This window comes from Lissotriton helveticus, chromosome 11 (assembly GCF_964261635.1).
Source record: "Lissotriton helveticus chromosome 11, aLisHel1.1, whole genome shotgun sequence".
NCBI classification, from domain to species: domain Eukaryota; kingdom Metazoa; phylum Chordata; class Amphibia; order Caudata; family Salamandridae; genus Lissotriton; species Lissotriton helveticus.
The window spans coordinates 830,678,206-830,692,888 of NC_136072.1; the positions used below are offsets into that span (position 1 = coordinate 830,678,206).

Sequence of the window (14,683 nt, forward strand, 5' to 3'; positions counted from 1 at the left end):
CGTGTTGCAAACAGGTCTATTGTTGGTGTGCCCCATCTCCTGAATAGTCTGTTTCCTGAATATTGAGTTCCCACTCGTGGGACGCTGAAGTCTGCCTGCTGAGCCAATCCGCTTCTACATTGTCCTTCCCTGGCAGGTGTATGGCTAGCAGGTCTATTTTTAGTGGTATAGCCCATTTCCAGATTTCCTGTGCCAAGCTTGACAGAGGGAATGATTGAGTTCCCCCCTGTTTGTTTATGTAAAACATCGTTGTGGTGTTGTCTGTTTGTATTACCACCTTCTGGTTGTACAGGTGTTTCTGAAAAGCCTTGAGGGCTAGCAACACTGTTTTCAATTCCAGGTAATTCATATGTCTGACTGCATCTGTAGGGCTACACAGACCCCTCACTTTGAGCCTGTTCATGTGTGCGCCCCATCCCTTCTGGGATGAGTCTGTGGTGATGGTCACTGTTGGGTCCGGTGGTGTTAGAGGTTTCCCTACTGTTATTCTTTCCTTGGTCCACCACCTTATTTCTTCCTTCACCCTGTGCGTTACAACCACTAGATCCTCCCAACTTTCTGTAGCTTGTGACCATTGCTGTTGCAGCCACTCTTGGAGTGGTCTCATTTGTAGGCGTACATTGGGGACCAGGTGTATGCATGATGCCATCATCCCCAAGATCTTGCTCACAGTCCTCACTGTCAGAGCTCGCCCTTTCTGGTAGTGACGTTTCCCCCTCAGTAGGCTGAGTGTTCTCTTTTCGCTGGGTAACACCCTGCATTGGACGGTGTCGATCTGAGCTCCCAGGAAGATTTTCACTGATTTTGGTTCCATCGAGCATTTTCCCCAGTGTATGGAGAAACCCAGGCTTGCTAGCGTTCTTGTCACCTGTTCTGCATGATCTTTTCATGTCCTGTAAAAGCTTGCCTTTACGAGCCAGTCGTCGAGGTAGGGGTACACGTGTATCCCCTTTCTTCTTAGATGTGCGGCCACTGCCGCGAGGCATTTGGTGAACACCCTTGGTGCAGACTTTAGGCCGAATGCCAGGGTCGCGAATTGGTAGTGAAACTTGTTCACTGTGAATCTTAGCATGTGCTTGTGCTGCCTGTTCATGGGGATGTGCAGGTACGCATCTTTGAGGTCTATGGTGGACAAGAAGTCCCCGGCCTTTATCTGTGGGATGACCTCTTGTAGGGACGTCATTTTGAATTTTTGAGTTTTTACGTATTTGTTTAGGAACCGTAGGTCCAGGATGGGTCTTAGACTTTCGTCCACTTTTGGCACCAGGAAGTAGTTTGAGTACACTCCCTTGTTCCGTTCTTTGAAAGGAACCCGTTCGATGGCCGCTTTGAGGAGGAGTTCTTGAGCTTCCTCTTGCAGTAATCGCAGCTCTCTTCCCGAGTGCTCTCTTTTCTTTGGCTTTCTGTTTGGTGGTCTCTTTTCCAACTCTATGCAGTATCCGAACTGCATAATGTTGAGTATCCACTTGTCTGCTGTTATTTTTCTCCACTCCTGGAGAAAAAATCTCAATCTTCCTCCTACTGGCGTCACATGCTCCTTTGTGTCTTGTCCGTGTAGCCCTCTCCTCTTTGTTATCCCGTGCTCCTCCCCCAGGGGGTTCGAGTGGGAGAGCACCTTTTTCCGTGTGAAGTCACTTAGAGGGGGGTTGTTCACCGCCTCTCCTTCTCTGGCCCCGTCCATTTCCTCTTGATCGAAAGGACTGGCCCCTGCTCTGGTAGTTCCAGCTTTGCCTCTGCTGGCCCTGTTGACCTTGGTTGTCACTCTGTTGCCCCTGGTGGAAACTCTGGTGTGAATCTCCTCGCTGACTTCCACCTCTGCCGTTCGGCCTCCGTGTAGGAGTGCCCCTCCTCATCCCCTTGAATTGCAGGGCCCCCATGGACCTTGCCGTCTCGTTGTCCTTCTTCAGTTGGGTGAGCTTCTCATCAACTGGGGCTCCGAACAGTGTTTCACCGTTGAAGGGTGTGTTCAGGATATTGTTCTGCACCTCAGCCTTGAAGCCTGAGATCCTGAGCCAGGCTTGCCTTCTCTCTGTGATGCCTATAGCCATCAGTCTGCTGGATGTTTCTGCCCCATCCAAGGCTGTCTTTAGGCACGAGTTAGCAATGCTTTTCCCCTCTTCCACAAGGTGTGATGCCCTCTCACGGTATTGTTCCGGGAGGTGCTTGAGCAATTGGCCAATCTCATCCCAATGCTGGTATTGATGTCTATTCAGGAGGGCGTTGGAGTTCGCCATCCGCCAGTGCGTTGCGGCGTTCCTCTCAATTTTCCTGCCAGTTAGATCCATCCTCCTGCTTTCCTTGTCAGGTGGAGGTCCAGATGTTGTTGGGACGTTTGCCCTTTTTCTGGCCGTTGCAGCGATTATTGAATCTGCTGTGACGGATCCCTTGATGTAAGCTGGGTCCTGGGAGAAGAATTTGTATTTCTTCTCCGTCCTCGGCGTTACTGATCTGCATGTAGCCGGGTCCTTGAAGGCTTCCTTCCCCTGGTCTGTGATACTCTTGAGCATGGGCAAGAACTGGCTTCTTGTCTGTATGGGGAGCAATGTCTCCAGCAGGAAATCTGCTTTTGGCTTCTCCTCTTCCAGCTTAACTCCATAAGCTGCTGCCGCCTTCCTGACCACCTCACTGTATGCCCCAATGTCATCCGGTGGCGAAGGCCTCGAGGTGTATGTTTCCACAGCCTCTTCCGGGTTTTCGTCCTCGATGTCCTGCCATTCCTGGTCTTGGGCTGTCGAGGAACCTGAGCCGTAGCTTGACTGCTGCTCCCCGTAGTCCCCTTCTGTGTAGTAGAGGTCTTCTTCCTCTTCGTGCCCCGAGGGATCCGGAGTTTTCGGCGTCTCTTCGACGTCGAACTCCTCGAGCTCCAGTACCTCAGCGACGGCCGGTGCCGGCTTAGAGGGGATCCTGTAACTTCTCATCTTTTCATCGAAATCCTTCTTTCCCTGAAGGATGTTCTCCATTTCGGCCTCGAGCCTTCTTTTCTTTCTCTGCATCTCTGCGGCCTGCTCGTCGTCGAGTGTTTCGGCTGCTCTTTTCGTCGTCGGCGGCGAAACTTTCTTCGGCTCCTTTTCCTTCGAAGTCGAAGGCCCTTTTTCGGGGGCTTGCTTCGATGACCTTTGCTTTTCGCTGGTCTTCGGCCTCCGGGAGTCCTTCTCGAAGGATCCGCTGGGCTCTTTTTCGGAGGATGCAGCTTCGGTCGTCAAAGTTTTCGGCGCCAGTGCTCCTTTCGAGGCTCTGGGCTATGACTTTCGAGAGTCTGCCTCTGGCTTTCGAGACCCTGTGGGGGTTTTCGGGGTCGTAGACTCTCCTACCTTGTCAGGCGTTTTCTTATCGGTCTCTGCGACCGTGAAGTCATCTGGACCTTCGGCGATGTTGTCCTAGTCGTCGGTGGAGAGGCCCAGTTCATAAAGCGTCGGGGCCTGGCCCTTGCCCTGCATCGTGTGGTGAGCTGTCCTCTGTCAGTCTCGAACTCGGAGTGTCTTCGGCTTGAAGACGGAGCAGGCGTTGCAGTCTCTGCTCTCGTGGTCGATTGGCAGGCAGAGGTTGCAGACCGGGTGCTGGTCCTTCTGTGCGAACTTGTGGTGGCAGTTTTTGCAGAATTTAAAGGGTGTCTTGTACATCCCTGCGCTCAGGGGGCCCCCTGTGTGAGCATTCCTCCAAGGACGTCGAAGATCTCGAATTTCTTTCCTTTCTTCGTCGTCTCTTCTCTGATGGTCCTCTTCTCCCGATCTTCTCAGGTCTTTACCGTTGAAGAGTTGCTGTATTTCCTCCTTTTCTCCTCCAAAACTTCTGGAGCTTCACGCGACGATCCAGACCCAACGGCGGAAAAAAGAATCTGAAGATGGCGCCCAAGGGTGGTAGCTTCCGCCCACCTGGGCTACGACAATAAAAAAAAAAAAAAAAAGACTACGATTCCGGACCCAACCACCAGATTGCGGAATATGCACAGCATAGTGAATCCAGAAAGATTCACGCTGCAAAAATGGGTCTCCTGAAGGAGGAGCATGTCGGCGTCATATCGCTTGGCCTGGCGAAGGATGGCTCCCAGTTTGATTTTGCTAAGTAGCCCCCTAACATTCCATGTCACCACTGTCAAATCTTCCGGTGGGGGGGGAATATTAGCATGGGCCGCCATCTATAAGGCGTACGTGTAATGTGGGTTTCAGATCTGACCGGAATGGGATTGCGTGTCTGCAGGAACCAAAAGTAACATTAACCAAGTACCCCGCCCCCCCCAATACTGCCTAAGACGAGTATCTGTTGCAGTGAAGAGCGCCCCCGGTCTCCAACGGGGGAACCAAGAGCCTCCCACGCAATGGGTACCTGAAACTTTTACATGGAGGGCAAATGTCCAGGACAGGACAGTTACTGAGCGTGTTGGTCACGCGGACCCAGTGCTGATGTAAGTAATGAAAGGGAAACATTACAACAATCGGCAGAGACCAAGACGCCAAGAGTCTAGAAATGGGTCAACTCTAGATGCCCGCTCCGGGATGAAGGAGCGTCGATCAGGTCCGGATCTATATCACCGCTTTGATTTTGTCCTTCTGGATCGGTTTTGCCGTTTACCTCCGGAGGAATCAGACTCCGGCGGCGAACAAGGTTTCAGAGGAGCTTGTTCATCAGTCCTGACAAACACCGCTTCAGGCGTATCGAAGAAATGGGATTTGGAATTGTACAGAACTCGTAGCCTGGCGGGATATAAGAGCATATATTGGATGTTGAGATCTCGCAGCCGTCACTTCGCCACCATGAAAGATTGCCGGTGCTGTTGGACCAGGCGGGTGTAGTATGGAAATATCATTGTAGGTCTGGATTCAAAGGTTCGCTTGTCTCTGTGTACACTGTGGCGAATTGCAGAATGGCATCTCTATCCGCTTAGTTAAGCAATTTGGCGATGACCCGGTGTGGGCCCACCCCCGGGAGACGTTTGTTCATCAAGGCTCTATGAGCTCTTTCGACCACAGAGCAGGAGGATAACATATCATTTGGAAGGAGATCTTTGAGCCACTGGGTAAGGAAGCGGTTCATGGAGGTGCCCTCGAAATCCTGCGGAAAACCAACAAAAAGGATGTTGTGTCTGGCGCGGCCTTCCGAATCCTCACCCCGAGACGCCAGCTCCTGTGAAACCGCGGCTAGTTTGTTGACGCGCTGTTGGATGGTGGACACTATCTTCGACAGATGAGACCCGCGTCTCCGCTTCAGTGATGCAATCCACTGCCTTTCATAGGTCCTGACGAAGGAAGGAGACCTCTGATCCCACCGCGCCAATTTTGGCATCCAGGGTGTCCCTAGCCTCCGTGACGGCCACCAAGAGTGCTGAGTTGTCCGGGACAGCTCTGCATGCGGGCCCCTCCTGCTCGTCGGCGTGGCGTAGTGGTCAAGAGTACCATCTTTTGTACCGGACCCACCAGGTTTGTCTTTCCGCATCGTTGGGCCACGAGACAAACTATTGGGGAATCCAAGCAGTCCAGCCGCCCACCAACTTGCCCCGGTGCAAGATTCTGCAATGTACCCCAAGGCCCACCAGGTGTTGACAAGGGCAGAGGATATTGGGCACTGTGGCAAGCAAAGAGACAGTGCCACCTCTCCTCACACGGCTGTACACTGATACACCCTCGAATTAGGGTCACCGCCCTGCCATAGCCCCTGGGCGGGGGGAATTCCTCTTGAAAATGGAGGGGAGAGGGCCTGTAGGGCCAGCGTGCAGAGATACCCAATCTTCACGTGGGCCCCCGCCGGAGCCCCCCACAAGCGGCCAGCACCTAGAGGGAGTTGTCGGATCAGGTCGGGAGCCGCCCTAAAGTGAAGACCCCTGCAGGGGCACGGCACGAAATGCCACGGCAACCAGAAAGCGAGGGGGCCCGGGAAGCAACCCCCTCCAGCAGTCCACAGCCCACCAACATTGTTGCAGGCTACGGATCTACCGGTCCGGTCTCTGGTCAGTTGCACTGGGCAGGATTAAAAGCAGGATTGAAGAACGTGGATGCGCGGAGTTCAGTTAGTCCACGTCCGCCATGCTGGCTACCCAAGCCACGCACCAGTAACTTGTTCTTTTGATAAATACTTCTAACCACAAATTCCTCATCTTAGAATAGATTCCCAAGCAATACCTCCCTGGAAGAGATTATGCAAACTGCCTTAAACCAAAAGCTGCTAGAGACCCGAGAAGGCAAAATGCTCATGTTAACGTACCAGACTATCCAAGCAGCTGTGCTTCTTCAACGTGAGAAGCGACGCCCACATTTGGCAGATGTCTAGGACAGGATCCACATGTCAATACAGTAGTAGCGGCCATGGCCCTGTTGGAATGGGCTTGCAAGCCCAGAGGAGGCTGCATTTAAAGTTTTATTAGCTAAAGCTTAGCAGGTCATTCCAGTGAACCAGATGAAGAGCTGATCGTACACCCAACAGTCTGTGGTATAGAAAGAGCTCTCTCTTTGGGTCCAGGTGACCGAGTCTCTACTCCTTAGAAGGGTGAGTTGAAGTGAAAACCGCAGGCAGCGCAAGGCTCTGGTAGACATCAAAGCGGATGACCACCTTCTGCAGGAAAGAGGTATGCAAACGTATTCCAACTGCAGGTGTATACAGTCTCAGTGGATGGACGCCTGGCTGCCATGACAGAACTTGGGAGAAAAATCTAAAACTCTCAAAGGTTGAAGCTCAATCTCCATGCATGAAGGTGGACTGTGCAGGTTCAGGTACAAGATCCTGCAATGTTATTGCAACAGGAGGTTCTCCCGAAGAGACAGTCCCGACCTGAGGACCGATGCTCATGATCAGGAGTTCTGGATATCGTACTTTCAGAGCTTAATCTGGAGTTAATCAGGATGACTTCGACCTAGTTGTCCTGATCTTCTTGAGAACTCTGGGCTGGAGTGGTATCGGCCGAAAGAAGTTCCTGAGTTCCACTTGAGGCTAATAACCTCTGAGTGACAGCTGCTTTCAGAAGTGCTAGCAATGCATGTTTTGTGCGGAGGCGAACAGATTGAGCCAATGTTTTCTCCATTCTTGGAAGAGACCTCACACCACCTTCGAATGCATTCTCCATTTGGGATCCAAAAAGCATTGATGGCTGAATTTGTCTGGACTGGCACACCATGAGCCCGCCAGGTGCCGCACAAACTGGAAGATGTCCTGGTGCAGAGCTTGTTGGCACAGAGCCCCTGATCCCACCGGGACGGTTTGTTACAATATCACATGGTGGTGGTGTGGTCCATGAACACCTGACCCAGCCTTGTCTTGATGGACGGGAGGAAGGTTCTGCCAGAAACCAGAGTCCTTTAAGCTCCACCTCCTCCAGGTGGCCGTCCCAACCAAAAAGTGATGCATCGGTCACCGATGTTCACTCTGGGTGGGGAGAAGAGAGAGGGGTCTGCTGCTCACCTAGTCACACAGTCCTTCAGCCACCACAGAAGATCTATTGCAGTCTTCTTCAAAATCTGAACTAGGTCAGAGAGATTCCCCTGGTGTTGTGTCCATTGGGACTTCAGATCCTTATTCAGAGCCTGTATATGCCATCTGGTGTGCTTCCTCAGCAGGATGCAGTAGGCCATCAAACACAGTACCCTCAGGGGCAGTTTCACGCAACTCCAGGATTGAGGTTTAAACATTGGGATCATAGCCCAAATATCCTAAACTCTCTGCTCCAGAGGGTAGGCAAGTAATTGGAGGTGGATAACGACTGATTGGGTCAAACTCACCAACCGTCGACTAGAATCCCCAACCTCTGAAGATGTGCTACAACCAACGCCATCACTTTCGGGAACACCCAAGGGGCACTGGTAAGGCCAAAGGGAAGCACAGCAAAGTGGAAATGCTCCTGTCCCACTGTGAACCACAAAACAGGAATGTGGAAGCATGTGCCCTGCAAGTTGAGCCTATCAACGTCACCTATCTTGATGCAGTGGTACTGCTCAAGATTTTACATATCCACTCTGGCACCTGGGGAATATTCTAAGATAAGGAATCTTCAGTTAGAAGTCTCTATCAGGAGGTTCATGTTCTTAAAGGCAACTAGGGAGAGACAGGTATTGGGACCACACCACACCTGTTCTTGCAGGATTGCCAGTAAAAGGGAACTTGACCTACTACCTCCTTGAATATGATTACAAAGATAGTTACAAAAACATAATTCAAGTCTGCCTTTCAAATCCTTTTTGAGTTAACAGTAAATATCAATGAATTGCACACTATTTGATGACAAGGCATGACATGGTACTCAAATTATGACAAGACAGATTACATATGATAACTTAAGAAATGTTAACTTAAATTACATTTTGGTCCTGAACGATATATGAAAAACATAAGATGTATAAGGGGATGCCAAAAAAGGACGGAAACAGTGATATTTTCTCACACTAGCCATTCAAAAGACCTATCTGGTCGACTGCATGGTGGCCTGATTCCCTGGGCACTTAACCGATGACAAAGGCCCAAGCTACTTACACCAGTTGATTACATCCTACGTCTTAAACAGAAATCTGAGATCAGCTGAGGCCTTCTTAGTTTGTAGTCCCAGAGTAAATAAAGCTCAGATTGGAGGCTGCTCTTTCAAATATCTGGCAACTAAGCTGTGGATTTCTCTCCCACTCATGCTCCGGTAGATAAAAATTTAATTATCCTTCCAAGAAATTTAAAATATGGCTTTTAAGATCAATTTCTCACTGCCTCCCCTTTGCATCAGAGTGATGAAACCCTAGTGCTGGGATGTCAATTGACGTAGCCATGAGCTTTATAAATAATATTACTATGCTGTCATGTGCTGGAGAAACTCGGGTGTAAAGCCAAGAGTTCCCAAATTGTGAAATTCGATATAAAGCAAAAAAAAAGGAGACAAAAAAAAACTGGACACACTTGTGCTGGAAGCAGTCAACTCATCTACCATCGTTTCAGTGGGATGGGACTGGGGTGAAAGGTGGGGGGTGGGAGGGGGTGAGGGGTTTGATGGGAGGCAAGAAATCCCCAAACATTCAAGACTATGGCCGACATATGATGCCCAAACAAGGGAAAATTATTTTACATATCATCCTAGTTCTTCCCCATGGGTACTACTGTATTCATGAGAGGTCTTCACGCAAACCACTGTAAAACAGTGTGAACTGGCTTGCCTCTTTAAATCTGAAAGACCTCGCAATCCTATGATGTCCACTAAGGAATCAGGCACTTTGTTTTTGGAGCACACTAAGGTAACATTAAGTTCAAATCATGAACAAATTCTTGCCTCCTCGGATATTCCCGGTTGAATATATCCTGCCTGTTATCTGTTGTAGTGCAGAGCTATTGGTTCAGAAATACAAAATAAACTATAAATGTTATTCTATATTTTACTTTTGATAAATGCATCTATCGAGAAACAGTTTGGGGGCAGCATTGCATAATTACCTGGTCATTTTGTCCCACAAGCAATCAGAGAGAAAACAAAAGGTTCTCCAGAAAGAAGAAGCGGAGAGCACTCAATGTACAAAACACCACCAGTAAGCAGAAAGACTCTTCAGGACTCAGAGTGGTTAACAATTGTACAGACAACGGTGATGCTACACGTGACAATTTAGGCACCACAGATATTCACTCAGCTACCTGGTACCTTTGTCTGTGGGAGTTGCAAGGCTAATATACAGGCCCGAACTTTCACCAAAAGAACAGGTAGGTTCAAACAAAACATCTACTGGGTTACAGATACAGTAAGCAACTGTTTTAGGATAATAGATGAAGATACGCACAAGCAAGAAGGGCATACAAATACAATCAAACTATTACTACAGAAATGATTAAACGTCTCAACAAGTTTATCCCATTGTACTCACATCATTGTGCGCTTCACTGTCCCACTTAGTGAAGCGAAAATCAGCCAAGGATGGGCAGATAGTGCGTTCCTCAACACACTGCATCAAAAATGCTGAAGAGACACGGCCATGAAAAACAAAAACACAGAGGGACCAACATGAGTTAGAATGAGGGAAAAGTGAAGATACAAAACTGAGAAAAGAAATACCACATCCAAGAATGTATCAGCATGGGTGAGAGGTACGGATCAAAGAAGGCGCCCGGAAAGATAGCAGAATACAGAGCCAGACAGTTCAAAAGTAAAGATGAAAGTGCCAGGGAAACTGAGGGATGAATGAGCCCGGTACACCTATAGAACAATACAGCTGAAAAAATACTGAAGGAGGCATGAACAAAATTGACAAATACTGAAGAAGTATAAAAGCTGAACTAATACTAACATGCAAAATAAAAAGTGAGTGGAAAACAAGTGGATTACGGAACACAGAACAAGCAAGGAAAAGGGTAGTGGAGTGATGTAGGTAAGGGTATAGGAAAAACAGTAAAGTGAGGATTAGGTTAAAAATAAAAAGGAGAAAAATCTTTAAGGTATTGTGAGTGAGGAAAAGATTAGTCAAAGATACCCAAAGGACACAACAAAATCTTAAAGGAGGACCGTCCTTGTACCTACATTTCAAGTTGGCTCCTTCCACTGTGCCAGAGCTGGGTACTTCCCCAGGCTCAGATGTAGCATTAGGCCTAACATCAGAGTCAAAGAGCAGCTCGCTGTGATAATCATAGCAGTGCAAGCTGGAGAGGAATACACCCACTGTGCTGCATTCATCGAAAGATGCTGCGGTCCTCTGGAACATTGGGTCAATCTGAAAACAGAGGTCTTGTCATACCGGTGTTTATCATACATTAGGTAGAAATTAAGGGCATATTTCTAAACATTGCACCTACAATAAAAAACTAGGGGACACAACCCTGGAGCCCCCTCATTCTATTTATGGATGCCTCCACAATAATTCCAGAACACTGTATCTGTTAACAGTTTTCCTCTGTCCAAGAGAATCCCCCTTACATTTTCTAATGCACAGCAACCAATCATCCCAGTAATTTCCATCCAAGGGCAGTTACTTATGGAGACAGTTTAGAACCCCAGACAGCTAGTTATGAAAAACGTTCTTTCCCAAATTGCCTAATCCCAAACAGTTCCGAACAATAGCAAAAGTAATCTATTCCAACATTTTCCAAACTGAAGGCAGATAACTCTCTGGAAAAGTGCTGCCTCAGCAATGCTGATAACTCAAACACATTCACAGACTTTAATTTTCATCGAGTTTTCATCCAAGGTGAGATTGCAATCCTTGACTGGTGCTCATCTGCTTAATACAAAAATGTGAAAGGTTATGCATCAGTGGTTATATAGGAACCGTGAGAGCCATGGATAATTCTCAAAAGAATTACTATGAGTAGATTGTTCTCAAATGGAGAGCAGTAACAGGAAGCCTGCAAAGATTCTCAATCCATTTTCTGGTACCTATGCATGTTGAGCTAGCCCATCATGCTAGCTGAGCGTAAATGTTTTCTAATCTGAAAATCTAAAGATGAACGCTTACAAACAATTGTAGGAAAGTGCCCCTTAGTCACGCCCCCCCCCCACGTTTTGCCAATGGCACTGATGTGCACTGGGTCGTTCCCTAAAACAAGGTAAAAAAGTCTGATTGTAACACAATTGGCACAGACTTTAGAACCCCTGTAAGTCCCTAGTAAGTGGTACCCCTGGAACCTAGGGTGTGTATACCAAAGAGGGTCCCTTAGGACTGAGGCATGTATTGTGCCACCTTAAAGAACGCCAATAGAAATTGCATGAAGTCTGCCATTGCAGACTGCCTGTTATGGTGCAAACCGTGTGTGAAAACACAACATGGCATACTCATTGTGTGCCATGCCAAAATCAGTGAATGCAATATATGGAAATCACCCCCGCAGCAGGCCGTGTAGCCCTAAGGCAGGGTGCATTATATTACATGTGAGTATGTATGCATGAGCAGAAATGCCCCTGTGCTGTCTAGTTCAATTACTAGTTGTACAAGCGTACAGTGAAGAAATCTTAAGTATATGTACTGGGCACCGGCCATTACGAGTTCTCCAGCTACATGTTGGCTTTACTGGAACCTATGGTGTACGGTATCAAACAGTCTGTCTACAAAATCTGTACTAATTTCAGTACAAGATTTATTATGATATGCACCAAGAGGGCACTGTAAAGGTGCCCTCTGAAAGCCTACTAGTCTTCTAGTGTGCTGACTGACTGGTATTGACCAGCCTGCAACCATAGACTAATTTCTGACCCCCTGGAGCAGAGAGCCCATGCTCTGAGGCCAGAAGGAGTAGTTTCTGTTCTGTAACTCCAGTTCTGTAGTAGGGGTATCTCTGTTATAGTCATAATCTAGTTAATAGTCCCGCCCATGTGCGTGGACCCCGGAGCAATCAAAAATAGTCTCTTAAGTCGTCAAAAAATGCAGACCTGCACAGACACTTCAGAGAGAATTTAAAGACAGATAATGAAGCCTATATCCACAGGCTACACTGTCCAGTACTTCAACTAGAAATTCATCCTTCCGTATCTTCTACATTTGGCGCAGTCTGGCCTTAATTTCCATTCCATTAAGGTTCATCTCGCTGCGCTGACGGCCTACAGGAAATGCCCTTCACAGACTTCCTTCTTCCAGATCCCTGTGGTCAAGGATTTTTTGGAAGGCTTGAAGAAAGTGTTCCCTCCTGTCCGGCTTCCTTCGCCTTCATGGGAATTGAATGTGGTGCTGTCCAGATTGATGAAGGAGCCTTTTGAACCTATTCATAAGGCTTCGTTGCAGCACCTGTCCTGGATGGCGGCGTTCCTCGTGGCCATCACATCGGCCCGCAGGGTGAGTGAAATTCAGGCGTTATGTTGCCAAGAACCGTATACTGTATTTCATGCTGCTAAGGTTGTTATGCGTACTCACCCTAAATTTCTCCCAAAGGTGATCTCTGATTTCCATGTTAACCAGACCATAACTTTACCTACGTTTTTTCAGAATCCTTCATCTCCAGCGGAAAGGTCTCTGCATTCCCTGGATGTTAGGAGGGTGTTGAAATTTTATCTGGATAAAACCAAAGATATTCGTAGGTCAGACCAATTGTTTATCAATTATGGATCAGTCAGGACCGGGCTTGCTACCTCAAAACAGTCCATCTCGAGGTGGATTGTGTCCTGTATACAATTGTGTTATCAGAAGGCAAATAAGACCTTAGGGGGTAAACCTAAGGCTCATTCCACCAGGGGCGAAGCTGCCACGACTGCTTTGCTACCTAATGTTGCAATTGCAGAAATCTGCAAGGCGGCCACTTGGAAGTCGGTCCATACCTTTGCTAAGCATTACTGTCTGGACACTGATGCCAGGACAGACGCTCAGGTTGGGCAGGCTTCGCTGCGAAATCTGTTCGCAGAGTAGTGGTGTTATTTCTCTCCACCGCCGCTTTGGTGTGGGGATGGGCTTGCCATTCTATTCACTAGATTAGGACTATACACAGATCCCCTACTACAGAAGGAGTAGTTTCTGTTCTGTAACTCCAGTTCTGTAGTAGGGGTATCTCTGTTATAGTCATAAGCGCCCGTCCTCCTCCCTGGTGGAGAAAGATATTCATGTAAGGAATGCTACAGGTCTGGCGTGTTACGCCTTCAAAAAGAACTGAAAGTAAAAGGGACCTCTGTGCAATCTGGGATACTGAGAGAGTTCTGGAAAGTTCTCTTAAAGGCACAGTATCCTGTTCTGAGCCACATAATGGCATCCTATGGGGCTTGTCTTTCCACTCCTTCCTCTCTATCATTCCAGAGGCTTTTGCTGGTAAAGGGAAGTTTTTCTCTGTGGAGAAAACTGGACAGGCTGTGCTGTTTGTGGTTTTTTTGGTGGAATTTCTAGTTGAAGTACTGGACAGTGTAGCCTGTGGATATAGGCTGCATTATCGGTCTTTAAATTCTCTCTTAAGTGTCTGTGCAGGTCTGCATTTTTTGACGACATAAGAGATTATTTTTGATTGCTCCGGGGTCCTAGCACATGGACGGGACTATTCACTAGATTATGACTATACACAGAGATCCCCTACTACAGAAACATGGTCTGCTCTGGAGAAAGGTGATCATGCCTCTTCCATCAGGATGCTTAGTGAATCTGCATACCAAGACCAGGGACTTCAAAGCCCCTGCCACCTTTAATATGCGACCCCGGTTTCCCCCGGACCTTGAATATGTACCCCTGCTCTGAGGCCCATTTGGCACCAGGACAGGCAGGAAATTAGCTATACAAGTAGGTGTTTTTCACTATCATGCTAGTCACAACCCTATGTTGGATTGACTGATGTGCTCCATGAAAGAAGGATTCCAATATTTTATTAGGGTGGAATTAGAAACTCTAGGACAGGATTATGCCCACTCCCCACAGGAAGTGGTCATATAGGGGGTTAAGTACCCCATTGGCTACTACCCTTCACTCCCCTTAATGCGCTTAAATTCAGTATTTAGGTGGCCTCCTGACACCAGGAACTTAGATTCACCTGGCCCAAGAAGGACAAAGAAGAGCAGAAGAACGCAAGAACAATGGACTAGCTGCGGATTTGATGCCAAACCCTGCCTGCCTACTCCTGTCTCGATAAATGCAAAGACCAGACTTGACCTGCAGCTCAGCATCCTCGAAATGCCTCGGGGGGGGGGGGGGCTGCCAGCACTTCACCAACCCATCAGCCTCTCCCTTGAAGTGGAGAAGCCACTTCCCTGCAGCCACCGACCCAAACGTCCGGTTCACAGATCTGCTGACCATTGCGTCCACAGACGCAGCAACCGCTCAGGAGGTTGTCACTGTGCTCCAGTTGG

At 48.2% G+C, this 14,683-nt stretch overlaps 1 protein-coding gene across 1 annotated transcript in view; it reads right to left on the minus strand.

The window, feature by feature from the left end:
• Nucleotides 1–14,683, minus strand: part of NCAPH (non-SMC condensin I complex subunit H) — a 394,040-nt gene that overhangs the window by 221,432 nt on the left and 157,925 nt on the right. Inside the window, exons 7-8 of the mRNA XM_078666999.1 lie at nt 10,460–10,649; nt 9,810–9,901 (exon numbers count right to left, since the gene is read on the minus strand). Of these exons, the coding sequence (XP_078523125.1) occupies nt 9,810–9,901; nt 10,460–10,649 (282 nt within the window). The remainder of the gene's footprint in view (nt 1–9,809; nt 9,902–10,459; nt 10,650–14,683) is intronic.